Source organism: Electrona antarctica (assembly GCF_951216825.1).
Source record: "Electrona antarctica genome assembly, chromosome: 6".
NCBI lineage: Eukaryota > Metazoa > Chordata > Actinopteri > Myctophiformes > Myctophidae > Electrona > Electrona antarctica.
In genome coordinates, this window is record NC_136811.1 from 13,531,563 (window position 1) to 13,554,662 (window position 23,100).

At 46.9% G+C, this 23,100-nt stretch overlaps 1 protein-coding gene across 1 annotated transcript in view; it reads right to left on the reverse strand.

Moving 5' to 3' along the window:
• Positions 1 to 9,604: 9,604 nt before the first annotated feature.
• clcn1b (chloride channel, voltage-sensitive 1b) overlaps positions 9,605 to 23,100 on the reverse strand; it is an 81,692-nt gene continuing 68,196 nt past the window's right edge. The window contains exons 20-23 of the mRNA XM_079504829.1: positions 17,317 to 17,361; positions 17,053 to 17,157; positions 13,555 to 13,641; positions 9,605 to 10,954 (exon numbers count right to left, since the gene is read on the reverse strand). Of these exons, the coding sequence (XP_079360955.1) occupies positions 10,343 to 10,954; positions 13,555 to 13,641; positions 17,053 to 17,157; positions 17,317 to 17,361 (849 nt within the window). The 3' untranslated portion in view covers positions 9,605 to 10,342. The remainder of the gene's footprint in view (positions 10,955 to 13,554; positions 13,642 to 17,052; positions 17,158 to 17,316; positions 17,362 to 23,100) is intronic.

Here is a 23,100-nt window from a genome sequence, read left to right on the forward strand (position 1 = left end):
TCACGAGACTCTCTCCTCCAGAGACTGACCGCTGTGGTCAGCGTTAAAGGATTGAGCGAAGGAAGATAGGAAGGAGCATATTATATATACACTATCTTATCTATTATAATCTGTTCCTTTTTCAGGTATCAAGGACACGGTTGTTTGGGTTTGTTAAACGATGTGGCAGGAACTATAGGACGTTTTTAAAAAAAGGACTCTCGGTGAGAGGTGCAGCTGATGCAACGGAGAACACACGTTTCTATGGAAGCCTTACGTCCCGCTGGGAGAGGGGGGTGGGGGTGGGGGTGGGGGTGTTGTAGAAGGGGTGGAAGGAGGCGAAATGGGGAGGAAGAGAGGAGGGAAAAACCAACCAACAGACATTCATATAGCAGGGGAGAAGAAAAGGAATGAAATCACACACAGAGGTCAAGGAGAGAGAAGAGGAGAAACAGAAACATGCATGCTTTTTTTCCCCATAAGACAAGAGACTCCACACCAGTTGTCTTGTAATGGTACAAAGAAAATATATATAAAAAAATCATAGCAAAACGTAATGATAACAATAATTTTTTTAAGTAAAACAAAAGAAGAAAAAAACAAACTGTTACAAACAAGAGAAAAATCTATGTATAAGTGTATTATAAGATATATAACAAATCACAGTTTTCCAATGGGAGAGCTACTCTGTTTACAGCTATTAATCAACATATTAGAATAGTGCATAATCAAGTTACTTTCCCCCAGTTTCCTTGAATAACAGCTTCACCTATACGCTGTGCTTTCATTGCAGTCTACGCACTGGCAACCCAAACGTTCTCTCTTAATAAAAGCAAGCCAATTTAAACCCAAAACTATAAGGACACAGTTACGATGCTCCCCATTCTGCAATGTGCTCCAATCTGAAACACAGTTTAAAATGGATTATGACATTAATTTGACGCTGTGACACAGACCGAGGATGAGACTTGTCCCGCTGACAGCAGAAACATACACGAACGCACGCACACGCACACACACACACGCACGCACACGCACACGCGCGCACACACACACACACACACACACACACACACACACACACACACACACACACACACACACACACACACACACACACACACGCACACAGAGCACTGACTGCACAGATAAGGATTGTACTGTAAGATAAGCGTGCTTCCTTCTCTGTCTCTCTGTATGCATGCGTCATAGTGCTATGGAGAACCTGTCCTATACAGCAACTGTATAGATTTTGCACTGAAACCATAGTATCCTGGGTGCGGGCCGCGGTGGTCAGCCAGTCTGTGTTGGGCGTGTGGGGACAGTGACTGGTGACACTTCGGGCCACAAGAGAGGAGGACGAGGAGCAGGGCCGGTTCTAGGGGGGGGCAGGGGTGGGCATAGCCCACCCAAACGTGCGTCCTGCCCACCCAATGTGGGTTTGACACCCCACCCGCGCCGGCGGTGTCGCCCCCCCTTACAATTCTGTCTGCCCACCTGAGTGGGGCTGGCTAAATCCGGCCCTGACGAGGAGAAGGAGAAGGAGAGGATGACGGCTGTATGAGTGAATCACTTTTTTTGCACTGATGCAATCCAACAGATCAGAGGTCACCGATGGCCTGCTGAAGTTCCCCCGATTCCCCATTCCAGAAAGCTTTTCCGCGCCATCGCCATCACCACCATAACCAAAACACCAACCGACAGTTACTCTCAGCTGCTCTGATACGTCGAGGAGGATAACCACCTTGGAATGTATACTGAGGACTGGCTGCAGTGATCTGTTTTCAGCCGGGGAGAGTCGAAAACTTTCTGACGTCTGTACACTTGGGATGGTATCAAAGCCTTTTGTTATGAGAACAAAGTGATCCCTGAAGTTAATCTGCAGGAGATTACTGCATTGGGGTGCACACACGCACGCACCCACGAAGGCACGCATGCACACACAAACACGCACGCACGCACGCACACGCACACGCACACGCACACGCACACACACACACACACACACACACAGAGATATTTAAATTGTAACCAGCAATAGACAGACAAAAACACTGGCCTCCCAAGAGACTGGTGTCGCCTCTGTCGCATACACATGTAAATAAAGTATAATATGTAAATCAACTCGCTCACACAACTGGTATAGTTCAATATAATTTCTTTATTTTTCTACACCTCTCACTCTCAGTCCCCCCCACTTGATTTCGGGGAGCTCCGTTTCGAGTGCCCAACCCCCGCCTAGCCCCCCACTCCCAATTAAGCTTGTATTTTTATGTTGACGTCTGCTGACAACACAAAGTGAGGGAACTAACAGAAGAATGTCTATGCTGTAAAGTGTAAATAAGAGCGCTTGCTGGGACTTCGGTGGTAGGTTGGCTTGTAATAGTCATCTAGACACGGAGCGTTTCAGCACATGAAGTGTCTATTCGCTTGTACAGAACAGACACTTCATCGGGTGGGGACGCGCCATTGGCCTGCTGGGGGTTCCACTAAAGAGCCAATCAGGAACAGAACACTAGAATAAGGGACAGAAGTTAGACTGCAGGACCACAGAGCCCGACAGACTTGTCTTCCTGCTCCTGCTGACTTAAAGGGTGATTTGTGTTTGGTTGCGCGCCGGGGCCTTGCACCGGAAATAGCCGATTTACAAGCTCACAACACTTCAATGAAAGGAGAGATCAAGTTGTTGCAAATGAATAGTTTTAATTGCATAGCATTTGCATTTGGATTATTGGAATTGCATAAAGATGTTGGCGATTAGACTCCAATTGCATAATTTATTGAATAAGATTGGCTTTTAATAGGGAGAACCCCCCCCATTGGAGCATTGGAGTCTATAGTCTGGTGGTGGCAGAGCAGCTGAACCTCCTTCCCTCTCAACACCAGGTGGACAAGGTGGAGTTGGGGATGGAGGTGGGTTGCTTGTTGCAAACTGAAAAGAGAATGGCAAGTGTCAGAGGCAGTGATATTTAAAGTCCAATCGCCTGATTGGCTGACTGCAGATTGGCTAGATGAGCTGGCCTCTCAAGCTGTAGATGACAACAGAGATCTTCATCATTGAAACTTTGCTAAAAGCTACATAATGCAGCGCGATTACATCGTGAGCTTGTAAATTTGGACTATTTCTGGTGTGCGACGTGCAAGCAAATATGAATCAGTCATCAGTACTGTGATGCATCTGCCTTGAGTGACCGTGATGATGATGATGATGATGATGAAGAATAGAATGATGTTTGAGTAAGCATGTGGGTTTTTTTCCGCCTCCCTCGAGGTGGTGTGTGTGTGTGTGTGTGTGTGTGTGTGTGTGTGTTTTACCAGCAGAGGAGAGCTCGCTGTAGTGCGTAATAAGAAACACGTTGGAGAACAGTACTGGCGCTCATGGGACAGCCACGTGCATGACTCACCAACAGACAGCAACGATGACAAGAAAACTGCAGTTATTACAATCCCTCTACATTCGGGAGACCACTTTCTCCTCTCTCACTTTGATGATTGTGCGACAAACTTTTAAGATGAAAAAAAAAAAGGTTTATTGACTTGAATGAATTTATTTATTGATCGCTTATTTATGCAATGTTGGGACATCATTTATTTTTCTACTGAATTGTTGAATTCCCCCCTCCCTCTGGTATGAGTCTAGAATAGGTGTTAGTTGTTGTAAAGTGGTCTTTTGGTCAGGTTTTGAGCACCTCTTGGAACGTACAGAAAGGCACGCTTCCTGTCATATCGGGCCAACTACAAGCAGAGGCCTTCCCAGACCAATCCATCCTAATTTTATTTTCAGAATGTCACATTGAGTTATGACGCTGTTTCATCATACGATGAAGCAGTCGTGCCACATTAGGGCTACATAACTTTGTAGTAAAATAATAATAGAAAGTGATAATGTAACATTCATAAGCCGGCCACTTTTCACTGTAGTCTATTGTGCAGAGTGGCATTTGAGTAAGGTTATATAAACCGTCGGACGTCATCGCCACGTCTGCAAAGTTTAAATCTTTCAAAGAGAACAGTTCCTCGACGGAAAAATAAAAACAGACATTTCCCCTTATTTTGGCTGCGCACAAATAATGCATCTGACAGACCAATAGCAACAAGGCCAAGAGGTCTCAAACCTTTCACGCAAGATGTCTTTACACAATGGCACTTATTTGTTTATTTATTTAATGATTATTTGGGGTTGGGAGGGAAAAACATGACTGCTTGTACAGAATCTATGGTTTACTGTAGGAACCGACCCATTTTTTTGGGAGCAGTATCTTTCTCTTGTAAAACTTTCCAAGTGGGTCAGACGCGTTGAGGTTCAAGATGTCACATTATGGCAGAGGACTAGCCTACTGTTGTGGTAATGTGGTTGACTTGGCTGTACAATTTCAAGAGCCTTACCCCGGCGTTATCTATATTGAAGGACTTGTTGTTCGTGTTCCGAGAGCAAGGAAAGATACTGCTTCAATTCGGGGGTTTATTTTATTGCTTTTTATTGACGATTAAGATATCGATGAATGAATAAACTAATAATTAAGAAGCCAAATGTATTTCCATGGATGTTACTGTTACCTGACTCTGTTTTTGCCGGTACATTTATTTCAGGATGAGTTCCTTGGTTTCTTTTTGTATAATTCTACTGCCATCTTTCAAGATTGGTCTGACTGCAGGCATGCAGCTCAGTCCCCTTCTCCTCTCCTCCTCTAGCTCTGTCTCTCTCATTTCTTTTTTCTCTCTCTATCTCTTTGTATCTGTTCTATATATTCGTGTCCGTCTGTATGTCTGTCAGTCAATGTATACAGTAGTTGTCTGCTGTCTTGTTGGAAGAATCACTGCCTGAAAATAATAATAATAATAATAAACAAATACCTTTTCACACTGACCAAAGGGGGATTTTGAGGCAATCAAAGACATGTAATGTATGAAAATACTGTATGATGTGTGTTCCTGTGTGGCACGGAAAACGAACGAAAGCGAGCGCTGTATGCAGTACGAAAATCGGACGGATTTTTGGAGGAAAAAACAAACGCTGTGTAATATTTGGATGGACTGTCTGTGTAAAAAAACGCTGTAAAACTGAATGGATTGAATTTGTTGGAAGTGAGATACACATGACATGACTGGCAGTGTGTGCTGTAACACTCATACCTATGCATGCTCCATGGAAGGTTGTCCGCGTGGCAGTTCTTCCACATGGTACCCAACCCCCCCCCCCCCCTTCCCTACTCTACCATCAACCAATGTCTCTCTCACTTCCTCTCTCTCTTTCCCCCTCTCTTCCAGTGGTGGAAAGTAACTAAGTGCATTTACTTTTTTAGCTACTTTTACATTACTGAAAACTTTAGTTTTACTAGATACTTTGTATATATTTTGATTATTATTAGACCACGTCAGCCCTATGTATACACATGTTGAAGTTGTGAAATGGGACATATTCTGCAATATGAGAACTTTTACTTTTAGTATTTTGAATAGGCTAGTTCCACTTGTAGCAGAGTATGTACATCTACATTGCAGTATTGTTACTTTTACTTAAGTAAAACATTTGAGTACTTTTTCCACCACTGGCCTCTTCCTCCTGCACGAGAGAACCTCCTTCGTCCCCGTGTCCACCCTGTCCTCCACCTCTTCCCTCTTTCCCTCCAGGGGAGAAAGGGGCAAATAAACAAACCGACCAATGGAATTTCTTGTGTTCATGTGTGGATGTTGTGCTTTTTTTTCCTTTTTTTTTTTGCATTTTTACCTTTCAACCAGAGGGACTTACAAGTTGACTGTAGAAGAGTCTTCAAAAGCAACAACACTGACATTACAAGCAGCTAATACCGGATTGTGCCGAATATAAAACGACTCTAGACGAACCCCATTTTTCAAGACCTCATTTGTGTAAAAAGAACATTGAATGTCAAATAGTCTAGTCCCCGACTAGACTATTCCCCGACCTTGCTTTTTAGGATATTTCCATTGGAAAAAAACAGCCTTATATTCAGCATAATAGGGTAGTGCAAACTGTCCCAAGACCAGACAATGTTAGTGTTACCACAGAACGCGAGGGCCTAAAAGGTTAGCTGTGTGCTTGTGACCAGCATGGAAGATCTGGATGGGCAGAGTGAATAAACCACACCATCGCTGAAAAGACCTTGAGCTGACGGCAGATGGTCATAATGAGGGCTTGGGGTATGGTGGAGAAGTTGGGGGTTAAGTGTCTTGCTCGGGGACACTTCAACATAGTGGGCTAAGAGACGAACCAGTGACCTTCTGATTACCAGACATCCTCTCTAAGTACTAAGCTACGGCTGTCCCCAAAGTGTGTGACATTTGGTTTTGGCTCAGGAGCCAAATTTTATATTTTCGATTAAGCCACAGTAAAAACATCATCTAAAGGCTAATGCATACTTTTCTTCAGTTGAAACTACTACGTTGTCTATGTACTACGGTATGTACTGTAGGCCTACGCCTTCTTTGCCAAATGACACTTGGCCAAACGACAGTTCGGTTGGCCAAGTCATAGACCGGAAGTATACGGAAGTGCCGTTCGCGCCTGTTCTTTGTGGCCGTGATACGTCACCGACTTCACCTCTGCGTTTTCTACCCACAGCTTTGTGGGTGCCGTTTCCCTTTCTGTGATGCGATGGAGCGACTGCGGTGAGCACGGACAAAACACAGTCAGTGGCCAAAGACACATCGCTGTCTGCCTTTGTTCAAAATGTGCTCTTTGTGAGTGTGTCTCACTCGGACACACAATATTCACAGAGAAACAACAACACGGACGCGTGGCGTTAGACCTGAGCATGCTGCAGGCACCAAGCTTCTACAAACGCTCCCTCACCATCCTCTTTTCCCGCTGGCTAGCCAGAGTTTGCTCTGGCCTGGTTCATTTGTGCCTGTCAAGAGTAAAACATGGCTATAAAACGCTAGCCTCCTCCTAGCTGTTCCATCGTGGCCCTGCATCTCAACGCTAGCCTCCTCCTAGCTGTCCCATCGTGGCCCTGCATCTCAACACTAGCCTCCTCCTAGCTGTCCCATCGTGGCCCTGCATCTCAACGCTAGCCTCCTCCTAGCTGTCCCATCCTGGCCCTGCATCTCAACACTAGCCTCCTCCTAGCTAGCTGTCCCATCATGGCCCTGCATCTCAACACTAGCCTCCTCCTAGCTGTTCCATCATGGCCCTGCATCTCAACACTAGCCTCCTCCTAGCTGTTCCATCGTGGCCCTGCATCTCAACACTAGCCAGAACCTAGCTGTCCCATCGTGGCCCTGCATCTCAACGCTAGCCTCCTCCTAGCTGTTCCATCGTGGCCCTGCATCTCAACACTAGCCAGAACCTAGCTGTCCCATCGTGGCCCTGCATCTCAACGCTAGCCTCCTCCTAGCTGTTCCATCGTGGCCCTGCATCTCAACACTAGCCTCCTCCTAGCTGTTCCATCGTGGCCCTGCATCTCAACACTAGCTAGAACCTAGCTGTCCCATCGTGGCCCTGCATCTCAACGCGAGCTAGAACCTAGCTGTCCCATCGTGGCCCTGCATCTCAACGCGAGCTAGAACCTATAGCTGTCCCATCGTGGCCCTGCATCTCAACGCGAGCTAGAACCTAGCTGTCCCATCGTGGCCCTGCATCTCAACGCGAGCTAGAACCTAGCTGTCCCATCGTGGCCCTGCATCTCAACACTAGCTAGAACCTAGCTGTCCCATCGTGGCCCTGCATCTCAACGCTAGCTAGAACCTAGCTGTCCCATCGTGGCCCTGCATCTCAACGCTAGCTAGAACCTAGCTGTCCCATCGTGGCCCTGCATCTCAACGCTAGCTAGAACCTAGCTGTCCCATCGTGGCCCTGCATCTCAATGCTAGCTAGAACCTAGCTGTCCCATCGTGGCCCTGCATCTCAACACTAGCCTCCTCCTAGCTGTTCCATCGTGGCCCTGCATCTCAACGCTAGCCTCCTCCTAGCTGTTCCATCGTGGCCCTGCATCTCAACACTAGCTAGAACCTAGCTGTCCCATCGTGGCCCTGCATCTCAACGCTAGCCTCCTCCTAGCTGTCCCATCGTGGCCCTGCATCTCAACGCTAGCCTCCTCCTAGCTGTCCCATCGTGGCCCTGCATCTCAACGCTAGCCTCCTCCTAGCTGTTCCATCGTGGCCCTGCATCTCAACGCTAGCCTCCTCCTAGCTGTCCCATCGTGGCCCTGCATCTCAACACTAGCCTCCTCCTAGCTGTCCCATCGTGGCCCTGCATCTCAACACTAGCCTCCTCCTAGCTGTTCCATCGTGGCCCTGCATCTCAACGCTAGCTAGAACCTAGCTGTCCCATCGTGGCCCTGCATCTCAACGCTAGCCTCCTCCTAGCTGTTCCATCGTGGCCCTGCATCTCAACACTAGCCTCCTCCTAGCTAGGTGTCCCATCGTGGCCCCACATCTCAACGCTAGCCTCCTCCTAGCTAGCTGTTCCATTGTGGCCCTGCATCTCAACGCTAGCCTCCTCCTAGCTAGCTGTTCCATTGTGGCCCTGCATCTCAACACTAGCTAGAATGTGATTGATTGGTGTTGCACTGCAACGCATTGTGAGCTTGACACCTTGTAGATCTGCAAGTTTCAAAAGATTGTTTATACATTTGAAAACTTGTGAAATGGATAATGCATAATGAGTAATTTCCACTTTTGGTACTTTTAAGTACATTTTGATGCAAATGCTTTTGTACTTTTACTCAAGTACATTTTGAATTTCAGACTTTTACTTGTAACAGAGTAATTCTATGTTGCAGTAGTGATACTTTTACTTAAGTAAAGAAAGTACTTTGTCCACCACTGGAGACTGAAGTACACTACTGACCTTCTTCCTGGCATTGAAATGTTTCTGTGTCCCTCGACTGTCTTCTGACAGTCCCTCGACTGTCCCCTCGACTGTCTTCTGACAGTCCCTCGACTGTCCTCTGACAGTCCCTCGACTGTCCCCTCGACTGTCCTCTGACAGTCCCTCGACTGTCCCCTCGACTGTCTTCTGACAGTCCCTCGACTGTCCCCTCGACTGTCTTCTGACAGTCCCTCGACTGTCCCCTCGACTGTCTTCTGACAGTCCCTCGACTGTCCTCTGACAGTCCCTCGACTGTCCTCTGGCAGTCCCTCCACTGTCCTCTGGCAGTCCCTCCACTGTCCCCTCGACTGTCTTCTGACAGTCCCTCGACTGTCCTCTGGCAGTCCCTCCACTGTCTTCTGACAGTCCCTCGACTGTCCCCTCGACTGTCTTCTGAAAGTCCCTCGACTGTCCCCTCGACTGTCTTCTGACAGTCCCTCGACTGTCAGAAGACAGTCCCTTGACTGTCCTCTGGCAGTCCCTCCACTGTCCCCTCCACTGTCTTCTGAAAGTTCCTCGACTGTCCCCTCGACTGTCTTCTGAAAGTCCCTCGACTGTCCCCTCGACTGTCCTCTGACAGTCCCTCGACTGTCCTCTGACAGTCCCTCAACTGTCCCTCCACTGTCCCTCGACTGTCCCCCCGACTGTCCTCTGACAGACTGGCTCTTTCAGAAGCATATAAGGAAGGTGGTGGAATGAATTGGTAGTTTTCATAAGCAGTTCAAGTTTAACAGTTGACAAATTGAAACATTTATTAGATTTAAAAACAACAACAACAACAACAGATTGGTATGATCTGAATTTACTATACAGTTAATAGTTGTAATTAAAATTTCATCTCAATCAGTAAACATTTTAAATGCATGATCAGCATGACAAAATCAAAAATAATTGATTAAGCTGTCATAAACAATACATAATTTAATTATCAAACAATTCATTGCTGTCAGTTAATTTGCCACGAGGGTGCATTCAGTGCATAGCTACACAAGCATTACTTCATACATTCAACATTTTGAAGATATGGCCATTCTGAACATTGAGAGGGGTTTTGATATGTTGTAAAAGACAAGCTTGTCTGGCCGACCGCCTGTTGATCAAAAGACAAAAGGGAGACACCTGAGAAAGAGTGGAAATTAACATAAAAGAAAAGAAAAACCAACAACAACATGAGGCTGCTTTAAGAGTAGAAAAACAATTCTTCAGAACTACAAGCTCTGGGAGCGTGTGTGTGTGTGTGCGTGCGTGTGTGCATGAGTGTGTGTATGTGACTGTGTGTTTATGTGTGTGTGTGCGTGCGTGTGCGTGTGCGTGTGTGTGTGTGTGTGTGTGTGTGTGTGTGTGCACCAGTAGTTCCTTCTTCCTGCTCTCTTGAGAGCTGAATATCCAAGTGGGCCACGGACGGGGCCGGGGGAGGGGGACGGGACCCTGAACCCCAGGAAGTGACTGTGCTGTCACTGGGTGCGAGGAGCTAGAAAGGAGGGAGGGGGTTGCCAAAGTCTTTTTCCTCTGAGAACCCTACAGTAGTCTTCGCTAAACCCGTTTGTCCAACTCCTTGCCCTCCCTCTCCTCGTTCTCCTCCCCTTCTTCTTCTTCATCCTCCCACTCCTCCTCCTCCTCTTCCTCTTCATCCTCCTCCTCCTCCTCCTCCTGGAGGGAGGAGAGCGTGAGGACCGTGGCGGAGGGCGAGACAGGGGAGGAGGCGGCGGCGGGGGGCAAGGAGGAGGCGACGGCAGGGCGCGAGGTAGAGACGGAGGGCTCCTCCCGCAGGGGTGACCCCGCGGTGACCTCCAGCGGAGGAGGGCAGTCTGCCTCCACCGTGGTGACGGTGACGCCTCCGCTCGCGCCGCCGCTCGACGACGTGCTGCCGCCGCCGGGGGACGACTGGGCGGAGTCTCCACCTTTGGAAGGGGAAGGGGAGGGGGAGGCCGGCCCCTTCCCCTCCCCCGTGGAGTCCAACCTCCCGGGAGGCTCCCCCTCCGCCCCCGCCCACATGTCCACCTCGCGGCTCGGGGAGGAGGGGGCGGACGACGACGAGGGAAGCTGCTGGTGCTTCTTGGCCTTGCGGCTGCCGTCTCTGAAGCTGGCCAGGGGCGGACGGAGCCTCACGCCGCTGCGGGTAGAGCCCTCGATGGCCTTCTGCAGCTGAGGGTGGAGGAGAGACAAGAGGTGGTCAAGGATCTGAATCACATGAAGCCCCTCTTCTCCCAGATCAGCCTTCTCTAGACTATACACACTCCAACATGTCCTTGTATGTCCTTGTAAATATAGACAATACAGGAGCCATGGCCCCACTATCTAGGTTTATGGGTTAGTATATTATATTAAAATATTATATTGAAAGCTTGGAGCACAAGGGTGTATGTGATTTTAATATATTATTTTAAAGGTCTTCATGTGCTCATCAGATGGTAAAATAATATGGTCATTATAATTTTTACATACAAAAAAAGGTATCTTGGTCAATATTATGTCAGTATCTTGGTCAATATTATGTCAGTATCTTGGTCAACATCATGGTCAGTATCATGTCTACAATAGACTTAAAAAGGAGGGGAAAAGTTGCACATTCTGGCTCCATATGCAGTGATTTATTTGATTGACATTTCGCGAAGTTGATTCTGCATGATATTCCCGTTTTTGACATTTTTGACAGTTTTTGATTCAATAATTACAATCAACAATACGTTTGTTTTTGCTCTCCTGTAAAATTCAGAAAATGTCACCTATGCCTTATGTTCTCCAAGCGCTCGATCTATCATATACGTATTATGCGTTATGTCCATGTCCTTTTATTTTGCAACATAGTGTGACAGTGTGGACACGGAGGTGTAGGACGACCAGGCACAGACAGAGATGTGAATGTTCAAGAGGTGTTATTCTCAAAACCCACACTAGGAAAATAACAAGGAACTTCAAATATACTCTAAACACTGACCACATCATTTACGACGCTGACACTGGGGCATACAGTATAGACAAGGACTAATTAGACACAGGTGAACTGAAACAGACAATCAAATCAACACTGGGATAGGCTAACAGGCAAACAGAACACAGGTGACTGGGGTTACAATAATACAGGTAGGTGAGGCAAGGCAGGGAACAGCAAACAAGGCAGACAGGAAAGCACAGATCATTACTACAAAATAAGATGTACTTAGAAAACAACAAACTACCAGAACACAAGACACAAGAAACAGAACAATTAAGAATACAAGTAAAAGTCAAAAAACTAATAAACACATACAGTCCAAGGGCAGAGGAGCGGTATTGCACATAAAAACACATAAAAAAGCCTAATCCTGAATATTTAGCTGACTGAATAATGTATTCTCCATATAATGTTTAGGTCCAGAGTTCGAACCCCGCACTGGGATGACACTTCATGCATACCGGTATTTGCCTGGATTGGAGTGCCTTGGCTGATCATCATTTTGGAATATACTCTCACACTGTGTGTATGAAAGTGTACAGTTACAGCAGGTGCATGTTTTATTGGTTACCCCTGCCTATGAGGTCATTCTAGATTAGGATTTAGGATCACAGTTACATCGTCTGGACACCACGTACGTGGCTCATATATTCCTGACTGCCGGTGCCACTGGATATTAAATGGGTATAGAGAGAATTATAGGCTAAATAATGAGCTCTCAATGGGAAAATATCGAATTACTATAAAGGAGAAAATCCAGGGAGATGAGAAGAGACAGAGCGCGGTGGCGTAAATGATTCACGTAACAGCGTGAATCATAACGCAAACTGCGAAAGCCGTAGGAGAACAACTGGCCATACTGTGAGCACGCGGCCATGAGCTGTCACGCCACGTTACAAGATCCAGGCTGCTGAGGAAAGGCGTGTGAAAAAAACAGACGTGGAAAATACCGCCTGATTTATGATGGACTTACTGTATAGCTGCGCGTGATGTCTTGTACCGAAAAGAGCTGACCTATAAGCTCGCAACAGCACAGTGTCACAGCTTGTAGATATGGCTATTTTGGTATATATCAAGGGGGAGAGGTTGAGTGAAGTCACCTCCTGATGACCCGTAAGATGCGAGCCACTTGACCGGTCAGGCTCGGTCAAGTGCTCAGATTTCTCTCTTTTACCGACGACTTATGCTGACTCCAAAATGGGCTGAATATTAATGAAAAGGGCAATTTCTGTCCCTCTAATATAATATAGATATAATAGATCGACACTAAAATGGAGTGAGTCATTTAAATGATAATTCCATTTGATTTCAAAAGCCTCTATAATCTGATTACTGCCTAGTAAAAACTGATTTCCGACGCTGGCTGTAGTGTAGGGCAGTGGTTCTCAACCAGTGGTCCAGGGACCACCAGTGGTCCCTGAGGGGGTTCCAGGTGGTCTGGACCCTTATACTGTAGATCTTTAACTCTTGAGAGCGTAAAATGAACCCAAAATTTGGACCCTTATGGGCCCATTTGTTTTCATTTTACAATCTCAATTATTTTAAAACCTCTGTATTACTTAATTTGCAGTTTACACAATTAGATAATGTAGAAGAATTGCCTGTCATCTCTCTTAACCACATCAATACAGCATGGAATTGTGGACAAAATCTGATAACAACATATTCTATGTTTTGGGTCTGAGTGGTGCTCCGTGGCTCAGATGCCGAATAAACGGACCTTGATATGAAAAAGGCATTACAAGGAGCAGTCTGAAACAGACAACATATGTTGTAGACAGAGAAACAAACAGGATGAAAAAGCTCTCACCTCTTTCAACGCCACGACGCCCACCAGTTTTCCAATACTGGTCACATAGGCATGGCTGAGACCCAGCAACGAGAACAGAGTGTGGGTCTGAGAGAGAGAGGGAGACAGAGAGAGAGACGAGAGAGAGAGAGAGAGAGAGAGAGAGAGAGAGAGAGAGAGAGAGAGAGAGAGAGAGAGAGATGTTGTTATGTTGTTGTTTGTCATATCTGTGATTGTGCTTTGGCAACACTTGTAAAATGTCATGCCAATAAAGCCAATTGAATTGAATTGAATTGAATTGAATTGAATTGAGAGAGAGAGAGAAAGAGAATTTAAAATGTAATTGATTAAAAGTACAGAACACACACACACACACACACACACACACACACACACACACACACACACACACACACACACACACACACACACACACACACACACACACACACACACACACACACACACACACACAATATCAACTAAACAGAGGAGAGGGAGGGAGAAGGATATTCAGGAAGTGGATTTATGAATCTTCCAGTAAATGTCCAATGCTAAACGGTTAGTTCTGTAGTGTGTGTGTGTGTGTGTGTGTGTGTGTGTGTGTGTGTGTGTGTGTGTGTGTGTGTGTGCGCGCGCGTGCGTGTGCGTATAACTGTATATATATATCTTGTGTAACTTTGTGAATTCTATGCTAATATTATGGTGCCTGCCCAGCTGCAGTGTAATGACACTTAACTGGCTAGCTCCCATAAGCAGCATCCCAGCAGAATGAGTGAATCATGGCACCGCTCACGCTCTTCTCCTCCTTTTGAACCACTTAAACCCTACGCTTCATTAGCCCCACACTGCAGGTCCCCCAGGGCTCCATCCAGGCCCACACATACGTACATTCTCCCAGGGCTCCATCCAGGCCCACACATACGTACATTTTCTCCCTGCACTATATTCATACTCTGACTCAACCCTGTCACTCTGCAATACTCTGACTCAACCCTGTCACTCTGCAATACTCTGACTCAACCCTGTCACTCTGTAATACTCTGACTCAACCCTGTCACTCTGCAATACTATGACTCAACCCTGTCACTCTGCAATCATCTGACTCAACCCTGTCACTCTGTAATACTCTGACTCAACCCTGTCACTCTGCAATACTCTGACTCAACCCTGTCACTCTGCAATACTCTGACTCAACCCTGTCACTCTGCAATACTCTGACTCAACCCTGTCCAGGCCCACACATACGTACATTCTCTCTCTGCACTATATTCTAAAATCTCTTCGTCAACTTGTGACACACGCTGATCGGCTATTTTTGTTATGTTAATGTTAATTTGCCCCAAAACAGGGAAGGCATTTAGCAGACGTTCTTCAATCCAGAGCGACGTACAGTAAGCATGGTAAACACATACTATCAAACGCATGTATTAGAGACAGTGTAGTGCCTCAGGAATCTAGGATCATAAACCAAAAACCTAGCATCAGTCTTCATAAAGGTATATTCAGTGATTTCACTTAATTCAAATATCACATTTTTTTGGGTTTTGTTGTGATAATCCTCCCTACTATAGAGTGTGCTGACCATATAAGGAGTTCCTCCCTGTCCCCAGTTAACCCCTGGGGGTCAAAAAACCTTAGGTTTTGTTTTTGGCTAGGTGGCAAAGCCTTCATCCAATCAGGATAGAGAGGGGCCCTCCGCCAATCATGATCGAGCGGGGGCGGGCCTTGGTGTGTGTGCTGTTGGCCTGTCGCGTGTCACCCCACTGTAGTGCATGCATGTGCACATCTTGTTACCGGGGCGGACCGGGGGGTTTTCCAAATCACTGAATGCTCCTTTAACAGTATATTAACAAAAAAAATATATATATATTATTATGTACATTGCAAGTACAGAAACGACTGTATAGGATGCCAGGTCAACAAATGAACCTGGCATGCCATCTGTCTAAATATCATGCTATATAAATAACATTTTAACCTTTGCATAAGACTGCACGGTCATCACGGTCGTCAAGTGCTACGGGCTAAGGTGACGTCTGAACTGTCTTCAGATTACGGCTGAGAGTGAGTCTGCAGTTCTCACTGCAATGGGGAGTCAGAGTCGGGTGACGTGTGGATCGCTGTCCCGGGTGTTTTAGGGAAGGTTCTAGAATGCCATTATGAAGGAATAATCACATGACTCCTAATTGTGTAATTAATAATGGCTGTACAACATGGCGTCCGGGTGCGAGGAGCAGGGGTCAGGTGTAAGTGAACGGAACAGTCCCCCCCCTCCCAGTGAGCTGTGGCGTTCCACAAGGAAGCATACTAGGGCCTCTACTGTTCCTAATATATGTAAACGACATGACTTCAGCTTGTGACTGCAACTTGTTCCTGTTCGCAGATGACTCGGCACTGCTGGTCTCGGACAGGGACAAACTGCAGGTTGAAAATGCCCTCAGCTCTGAACTCGGTAGAATCTGCACCTGGCTCGCTGATAACAAACTATCTTTACACCTGGGAAAAACTGAATCCATTCTCTTTGGATCTAATTGTAATCTCAGCAAGGCAAATGGCTTCTTGGTTAGAGTGGGTGACAATGTTATCACACGTAAAGATGAAATTACCTACCTAGGTTCCATCCTGGAGGCTAATCTTTCCGGTGATAAAATGGCCACCAACGTAATCAAAAAAGTCAACCAAAGAACAAGATTCCTTTACAGGATCTCCTCACTGGTCGACAAAAACACCTTGAAGACCTTAACAGGAGCCCTCGTACAAGGCTTTGACTATGCATGCACCTCCTGGTACCACAGCACATCAAAGGCCCTTAAAACTAGGCTCCAGACTTCCCAAAACAAACTGGTCAGGCTCCTACTTGGCCTCACCCCCCGAACCCACCTCACCCCTGCCCACTTTGACAGACTGGCATGGCTTAGGGTCGGCGACAGAGTACAGCATCTTGCAATGGGTCTGGTCCACAAGATTCGATACTCCACCAAGATACCCATGTACCTGTCTAGATACTTCCTTAATGTTAACAAAGTCCACACCCACAACACCAGAGGGAGTGCAACGAACCATGTACAACCCAGATTCGGCACAAACAAGGGACTAAATTATTTTCGCTCCTATGCCACCAAAATGTGGAACGCCCTACCAACAGTCATTAAGACATGCGAATCCCTTGACTCCTTCAAAACCGCTCTCAAAGGGCACCTACGGATGGCTGCAATTCGAAACTGGCCCCCGTAAAATCTGAATCCCCCCCCCTTTTCCCCTCACTGTATATGTTTCTTTTCCCTTTTTACCTCCATTATGATGAATTCCTGTTCTGTTCTTTGTCTATATAGAAGTGTCTATTTGTACGTCTCTAAATGTTTTGATGAATTGAACATGGTGGACCCTGTTGTAAACAAGTGTAATGCTTAATTGGGTCGTCCACTCACAGTTAACAGCCTTTGTATTGAGTTTGTGCTTGAAATGTACTGTAATTCTGCAAACTGTTAATACAATTTTCAATCAATCAATCAAAACCTTGTGTAGTGAAGTTCTCTCCACCAGCTGAAAGGGGGAGGGGTCTATCCGGATCTGATCCAAATCGAGTGGCTTGTCCAGCACCTCCTCTTCCCAGGCTTTAGTCTGCATGGGCCAATCACACGCGTGCGAGAGAGAGACAGAAAGAGAGATTGGAGGTGGGCTTTGATGGTAAACAGAGTGATTGGTTGTTATTGATCGGTATGGTTTGATCATCTGATGGCTGGCTATGTGGAGATTCTATATGTGGATAAGGTTGCTTACCTCTTCTGGGGTCATGGTGTCAGTCAATGCAGGAGGACTGGCCTCCTGGGGAGAGAGACAGAGATAGAGAGAGAGAGAGAGACAGACAGAGACAGAGAACGGGAGAACAAGAACATAAGGCTTCAACACTGTTACACACACACACACACACACACACACACACACACACACACACACACACACACACACACACACACACACACACACACACACACACACACACACACACACACACACACACACACACACACACACACACACAGATTTGGTGTATTTGGTGTAGAAAAAAAAAAAGAAAAAAGTAGGCTATAACAATCCAAGTCCGTTTCGATAAGACCTGGGTTTAAGCGGTTAATTGTTATGGGTGGAGACCACCCACCTCCATGCAAACGAGCATAAAAGCATCAAGGCTGCCTTGTCACTCTGTAATACTCTGACTCAACCCTGTCACTCTGCACCACTGACTCAACCCTGTCACTCTGCAACACTCTGACTCAACCCTGTCACTCTGCAACACTCTGACTCAACCCTGTCACTCTGCAACACTCTGACTCAACCCTGTCACTCTGCAACACTCTGACTCAACCCTGTCACTCTGCAATACTCTGACTCAACCCTGTCACTCTGCAACACTCTGACTCAACCCTGTCACTCTGCAACACTCTGACTCAACCCTGTCACTCTGCAACACTGACTCAACCCTGTCACTCTGCAACACTGACTCAACCCTGTCACTCTGCAACACTCTGACTCAACCCTGTCACTCTGCAACACTCTGACTCAACCCTGTCACTCTGCAACACTCTGACTCAACCCTGTCACTCTGCAACACTCTGACTCAACCCTGTCACTCTGCAACACTCTGACTCAACCCTGTCACTCTGCAACACTCTGACTCAACCCTGTCACTCTGCAACACTCTGACTCAACCCTGTCACTCTGCAATACTCTGACTCAACCCTGTCACTCTGCAATACTCTGACTCAACCCTGTCATGGTGCAACGCTCTGACTCAACCCTGTCACTCTGCAACACTCTGACTCAACCCTGTCACTCTGCAACACTCTGACTCAACCCTGTCCCTCTGTAATACTCTGACTCAACCCTGTCACTCTGCAATACTCTGACTCAACCCTGTCACTCTGTAATACTTTGACTCAACCCTGAGTCCATCTGCCAACAAACCCTTCATCATCAGACAGACAGAGAGAGAGAGCGAGAGAGAGAGAGAGAGAGATACAGTGAAGTTAAGTGGATAATGATGTCCAAACCAGAGTGAAGAGAACATTTGTGAGAAATCATACACAGCAAGAGAACACAAACATTCTGTTGTACACGCACAAAGCTAATGAGATGACAATAAGTAAAGAAAGGCGCGCACACACACAATCGCGCACGCACGCATGCACTCACACTCACACACACACACACACACACACACACACACACACACACACACACACACACAGAAGGGCTCAGCCACTGAGACGTGACAAAGATTGTCAGAGACAGAGCAACAGAGAGTCAGTCAAGAGACAGGCGGTCTGTTCAAACAGCTGTACGGGGCTTTTCTAAATGTCTGCGCCGGTGCCCCCTGGTGGTTTGATGGACGCATCCATCACGGGATGTGTCAACTCCCCATCAGAGCGACTGCCATGTCACACATATCATGTCATCGCTGCCTCCCTCCTCCCTACCGAGGAGGAGAGCCTGAGCCTCGGAGAAGAGCAGACGTCCAAGCTCGCCGTGCGTCGCGGACGTGACGCGCCCTGAGCTTGCAGATCGGCTCTTTTTGGCGCGCGACACCATCGCGTGACAAAGCATACGGAAAATCAGGCTTTAAGCTCCTGTCTGTCCCGCTTAAGTCATCTGATACGGCATCAGTGACGTGTTAATCCTGCTATTCATCGCGGTTAAGATAAAGGCCATACAATGCCGAATCTCGCTTCAAGGACAACGGGCTTTCGTGACATGTGACATTTTGCCGGACACTTTTATCTCAAGTGGGCCATACGAAACCAAGGGTGCATGCTGGGATGTACAGGATGTAGAAACCTTGTATCTCCATATTTCATATTTGTATGGGTGGTTTTTTTCACCCGATTTTATACTTCGCTGTAAGACAGTGTCACTCAAAAGTAGTAAAAATAGCCAATCTACAAGCTCACACTGCCTTGCGTCGTAGCGAGTTGTGAGCTCTGCTACTTTCACCGTTTTTGGGCCCATAGGGAAGGGAAGCCGTTAGAATCCTGGACTCCACTGCAAATATTGAATATATTGACCGTACAGCACTTTTGGAGCCAAGTATTAGCCACTATTATTACGTATTATTCATATTCACAGGTGCATAGATAGATAAAATATCATGATACTGTACAGTAGGGAATATATATGATATATATATATGACCCAGTCACCCACACACTGTTCAAAATGCACATAAATGTACTGTACACAAATGTTTTACCATGGGAAGGGAAGCACTAAGAATCCTGGACTCCACTGCAAATATGAAATCCACTTGTCGCGCTGAGCATTAGTCACTGTGATGAAGTATTATTCATATTGGTCTTAACCCTTGGACGAGTCTCTCGAATTCATGATAGGCTATTGACCCACACACTGGTCCAATGCACACAGGGACATGCAGAGAGTGGTAGAGAGGCATGGGGCTGAATTCCCGTAAGAGGGCACTTTTGGATAAAAATAGCGAAAATAGCAGATTTTCGGGGCGCAACCCAGCACTCTTTAGCTAGTGGAGATGCGGTGCACGACATGGATTTCGAAATTTGTTCAACACAAAATGCTGCGTCAGTAGAAAAAAGCAATTACCCTGAATGCAGACTTTTGGTATGGCATGGAAAGGAAAAGGAGGGGCATGTGCATTTCTTTCACCATAGTAAATCCTGCATTTGTGGTCTGGAAAGGGCAGTTGTTTTACAGACGGGTAAAAGGGCAGGGGGCTGAAGCCCCCTTTGATGTCTATGTGTGCACGTCCCCGAATGCACATAAATATACTACATCCAGAAGCATAATTTGTCCAGTGCTCACTTTTTTGCTCACTATTGCAAAGGGTTGAATAAGGATGACATCCCACCATCGCCAGTTACAGCACATGGCAAAATATAACTTACTGTATCATTCTGGACCCCTTTATTTTCACCAAACAACAGCCTCTATGAACAATGAGTGGATATGCCGGCAGAAAATGCTGCGCTTTTTGAGCTTTTCAGTTTACCCAACGTTGCCTGGATTATTGTGTTGACCTGACACTGATCTTCAGGTTTCAGGTGAGGATGTGAGTTCTGATGCCTGACAGTGAGTTGGACCCATTGCTGCATGTCACTCCCCTGCTCTCTACTCTGTTCTCTCCACTATTATATCTATCAAATAAAGGGCCCAGAAAAGATAATGCAATGAGGCCGCTTGTGTCAGCCAAGGGCTTTTAGAATGATCCAAACCTTTTACTCCTGTTCGGTGCCTCTCTCTCCAGAGGCATAATATAACCCGTAACCTTGGTAATGATAGTGCCATCCTCGTAGCCTTTGAGCTAAACAAGGAAACAAAGCTCTAATTAGTGTCACCCTCCTCGAGCTACACAAGCAAGCAATTGCTCGACAATGCCACACTTAGCCCCACTGAGCAACACAGGGAATTGAACACTCAACCCTCGACTGTGTCAATGAAGTGTATACATATAGCCATAGAACAGTAACTCTATTAGGGGCAGCCATATGCCAATATCTGAATGGGCAGCGAGACCGCCTGGGAATCCCAAGGTCCCCCAGTTCGCCCCCCCCCCCCCCGGTCCACCCAGTCCTTCTCAATTCCCCCCTGAGCAAGACATTAAACCCCTAACTGCTCCCGAGTTGCTGTATTAATAGCCGGCCACTGCTCTTACTAGTTAGGACGGGTAAATGCAGAGGACAATTTTCACGTATGAGCAAGTACAGTGACAAATACCCCAACGTCAACTACACAGAGGACAAAAGGATTGTATAGCCACATTGACCACATGCATACTCCTTCGATGACATTCTCCCATTTCCCAAAGACAATTGGAAACTTTTTTGGAATAGCTGATTTGCATAATATAAGAAAGAGTGTGAGTCATAGCATAGTCATAGACAGAAGGCTCACACTTCGAGCCAAGCTGATATGAGAGCAGAATGCTAAATGTGAAGTGCCTGCCAGCGGCTATGTAACCACCACTTGGATTAGCAGCATGCTTGTACCCACTGAGTGGTGCAAGAGTGTTGAGTCTACCTGGGTGTACCCACTGAGCGGTGCAGGAGTGTTGAGTCTACCTGGGTGTACCCACTGAGTGTTGCAGGAGTGTTGAGTCTACCTGGGTGTACCCACTGAGTGTTGCAGGAGTGTTGAGTCTACCTGGGTGTACCCACTGAGTGTTGCAGGAGTGTTGAGTCTACCTGGGTGTACCCACTGAGTGTTGCAGGAGTGTTGAGTCTACCTGGGTGTACCCACTGAGTGTTGCAGGAGTGTTGAGTCTACCTGGGTGTACCCACTGAGTGTTGCAAGAGTGTTGAGTCTACCTGGGTGTACCCACTGAGTGTTGCAGGAGTGTTGAGTCTACCTGGGTGTACCCACTGAGTGTTGCAGGAGTGTTGAGTCTACCTGGGTGTACCCACTGAGTGTTGCAAGAGTGTTGAGTCTACCTGGGTGTACCCACTGAGTGTTGCAGGAGTGTTGAGTCTACCTGGGTGTACCCACTGAGTGTTGCAGGAGTGTTGAGTCTACCTGGGTGTACCCACTGAGTGTTGCAGGAGTGTTGAGTCTACCTGGGTGTACCCACTGAGTGTTGCAGGAGTGTTGAGTCTACCTGGGTGTACCCACTGAGTGTTGCAAGAGTGTTGAGTCTACCTGGGTGTACCCACTGAGTGTTGCAGGAGTGTCGACCGAAGGCCTGTTCATACTCCAGATTTAGGTGATAAGGAGACCACCGAAAACTACAACATGATATGACGTCACGCCGCGGTGATCCGCGACATACGGTGATTAGACATACAGTACCATGTGGCTCCCGACATGCGTGGCGGGTTAAAGCTAACCTGTGGCAGGTTAAAGCTAACCTGTGGCAGGTTACAGCTAACCCGTGGCTTTCTGTGAGGTTAGGTTTAGGGTTTGGGGTACGGTGTCGGACTAATGCCTGTCGGACTTTTAGTACGTCGGACCAAACACATGCACCTATAATAAGCGACTCACCGCTCATTCCAAACACATCTCTCTGTTTTTGCTAATAACCACCGTTTCGGTGGTCACCTTATCACCTAAAACTGGAGTATGAATAGGCCTTTAGTCTACCTGGGTTTACTCATTGAGTGGTGCAGGAGTGTTGAGTCTACCTGGGTTTGTACCCACACTGAGTGACACAGGAGTGTTGAGTCTACCTGGGTTTGTACCCACACTGAGTGACACAGGAGTGTTGAGTCTACCTGGGTTTGTACCCACACTGAGTGACACAGGAGTATTGAGTCTACCTGGGTTTGTACCCACACTGAGTGACACAGGAGTGTTGAGTCTACCTGGGTTTGTACCCACACTGAGTGACACAGGAGTATTGAGTCTACCTGGGTTTGTACCCACACTGAGTGACACAGGAGTGTTGAGTCTACCTGGGTTTGTACCCACACTGAGTGACACAGGAGTGTTGAGTTTACCTGGGTTTGTACCCACACTGAGTGACACAGGAGTGTTGAGTCTACCTGGGTTTGTACCCACACTGAGTGACACAGGAGTATTGAGTCTACCTGGGTTTGTACCCAC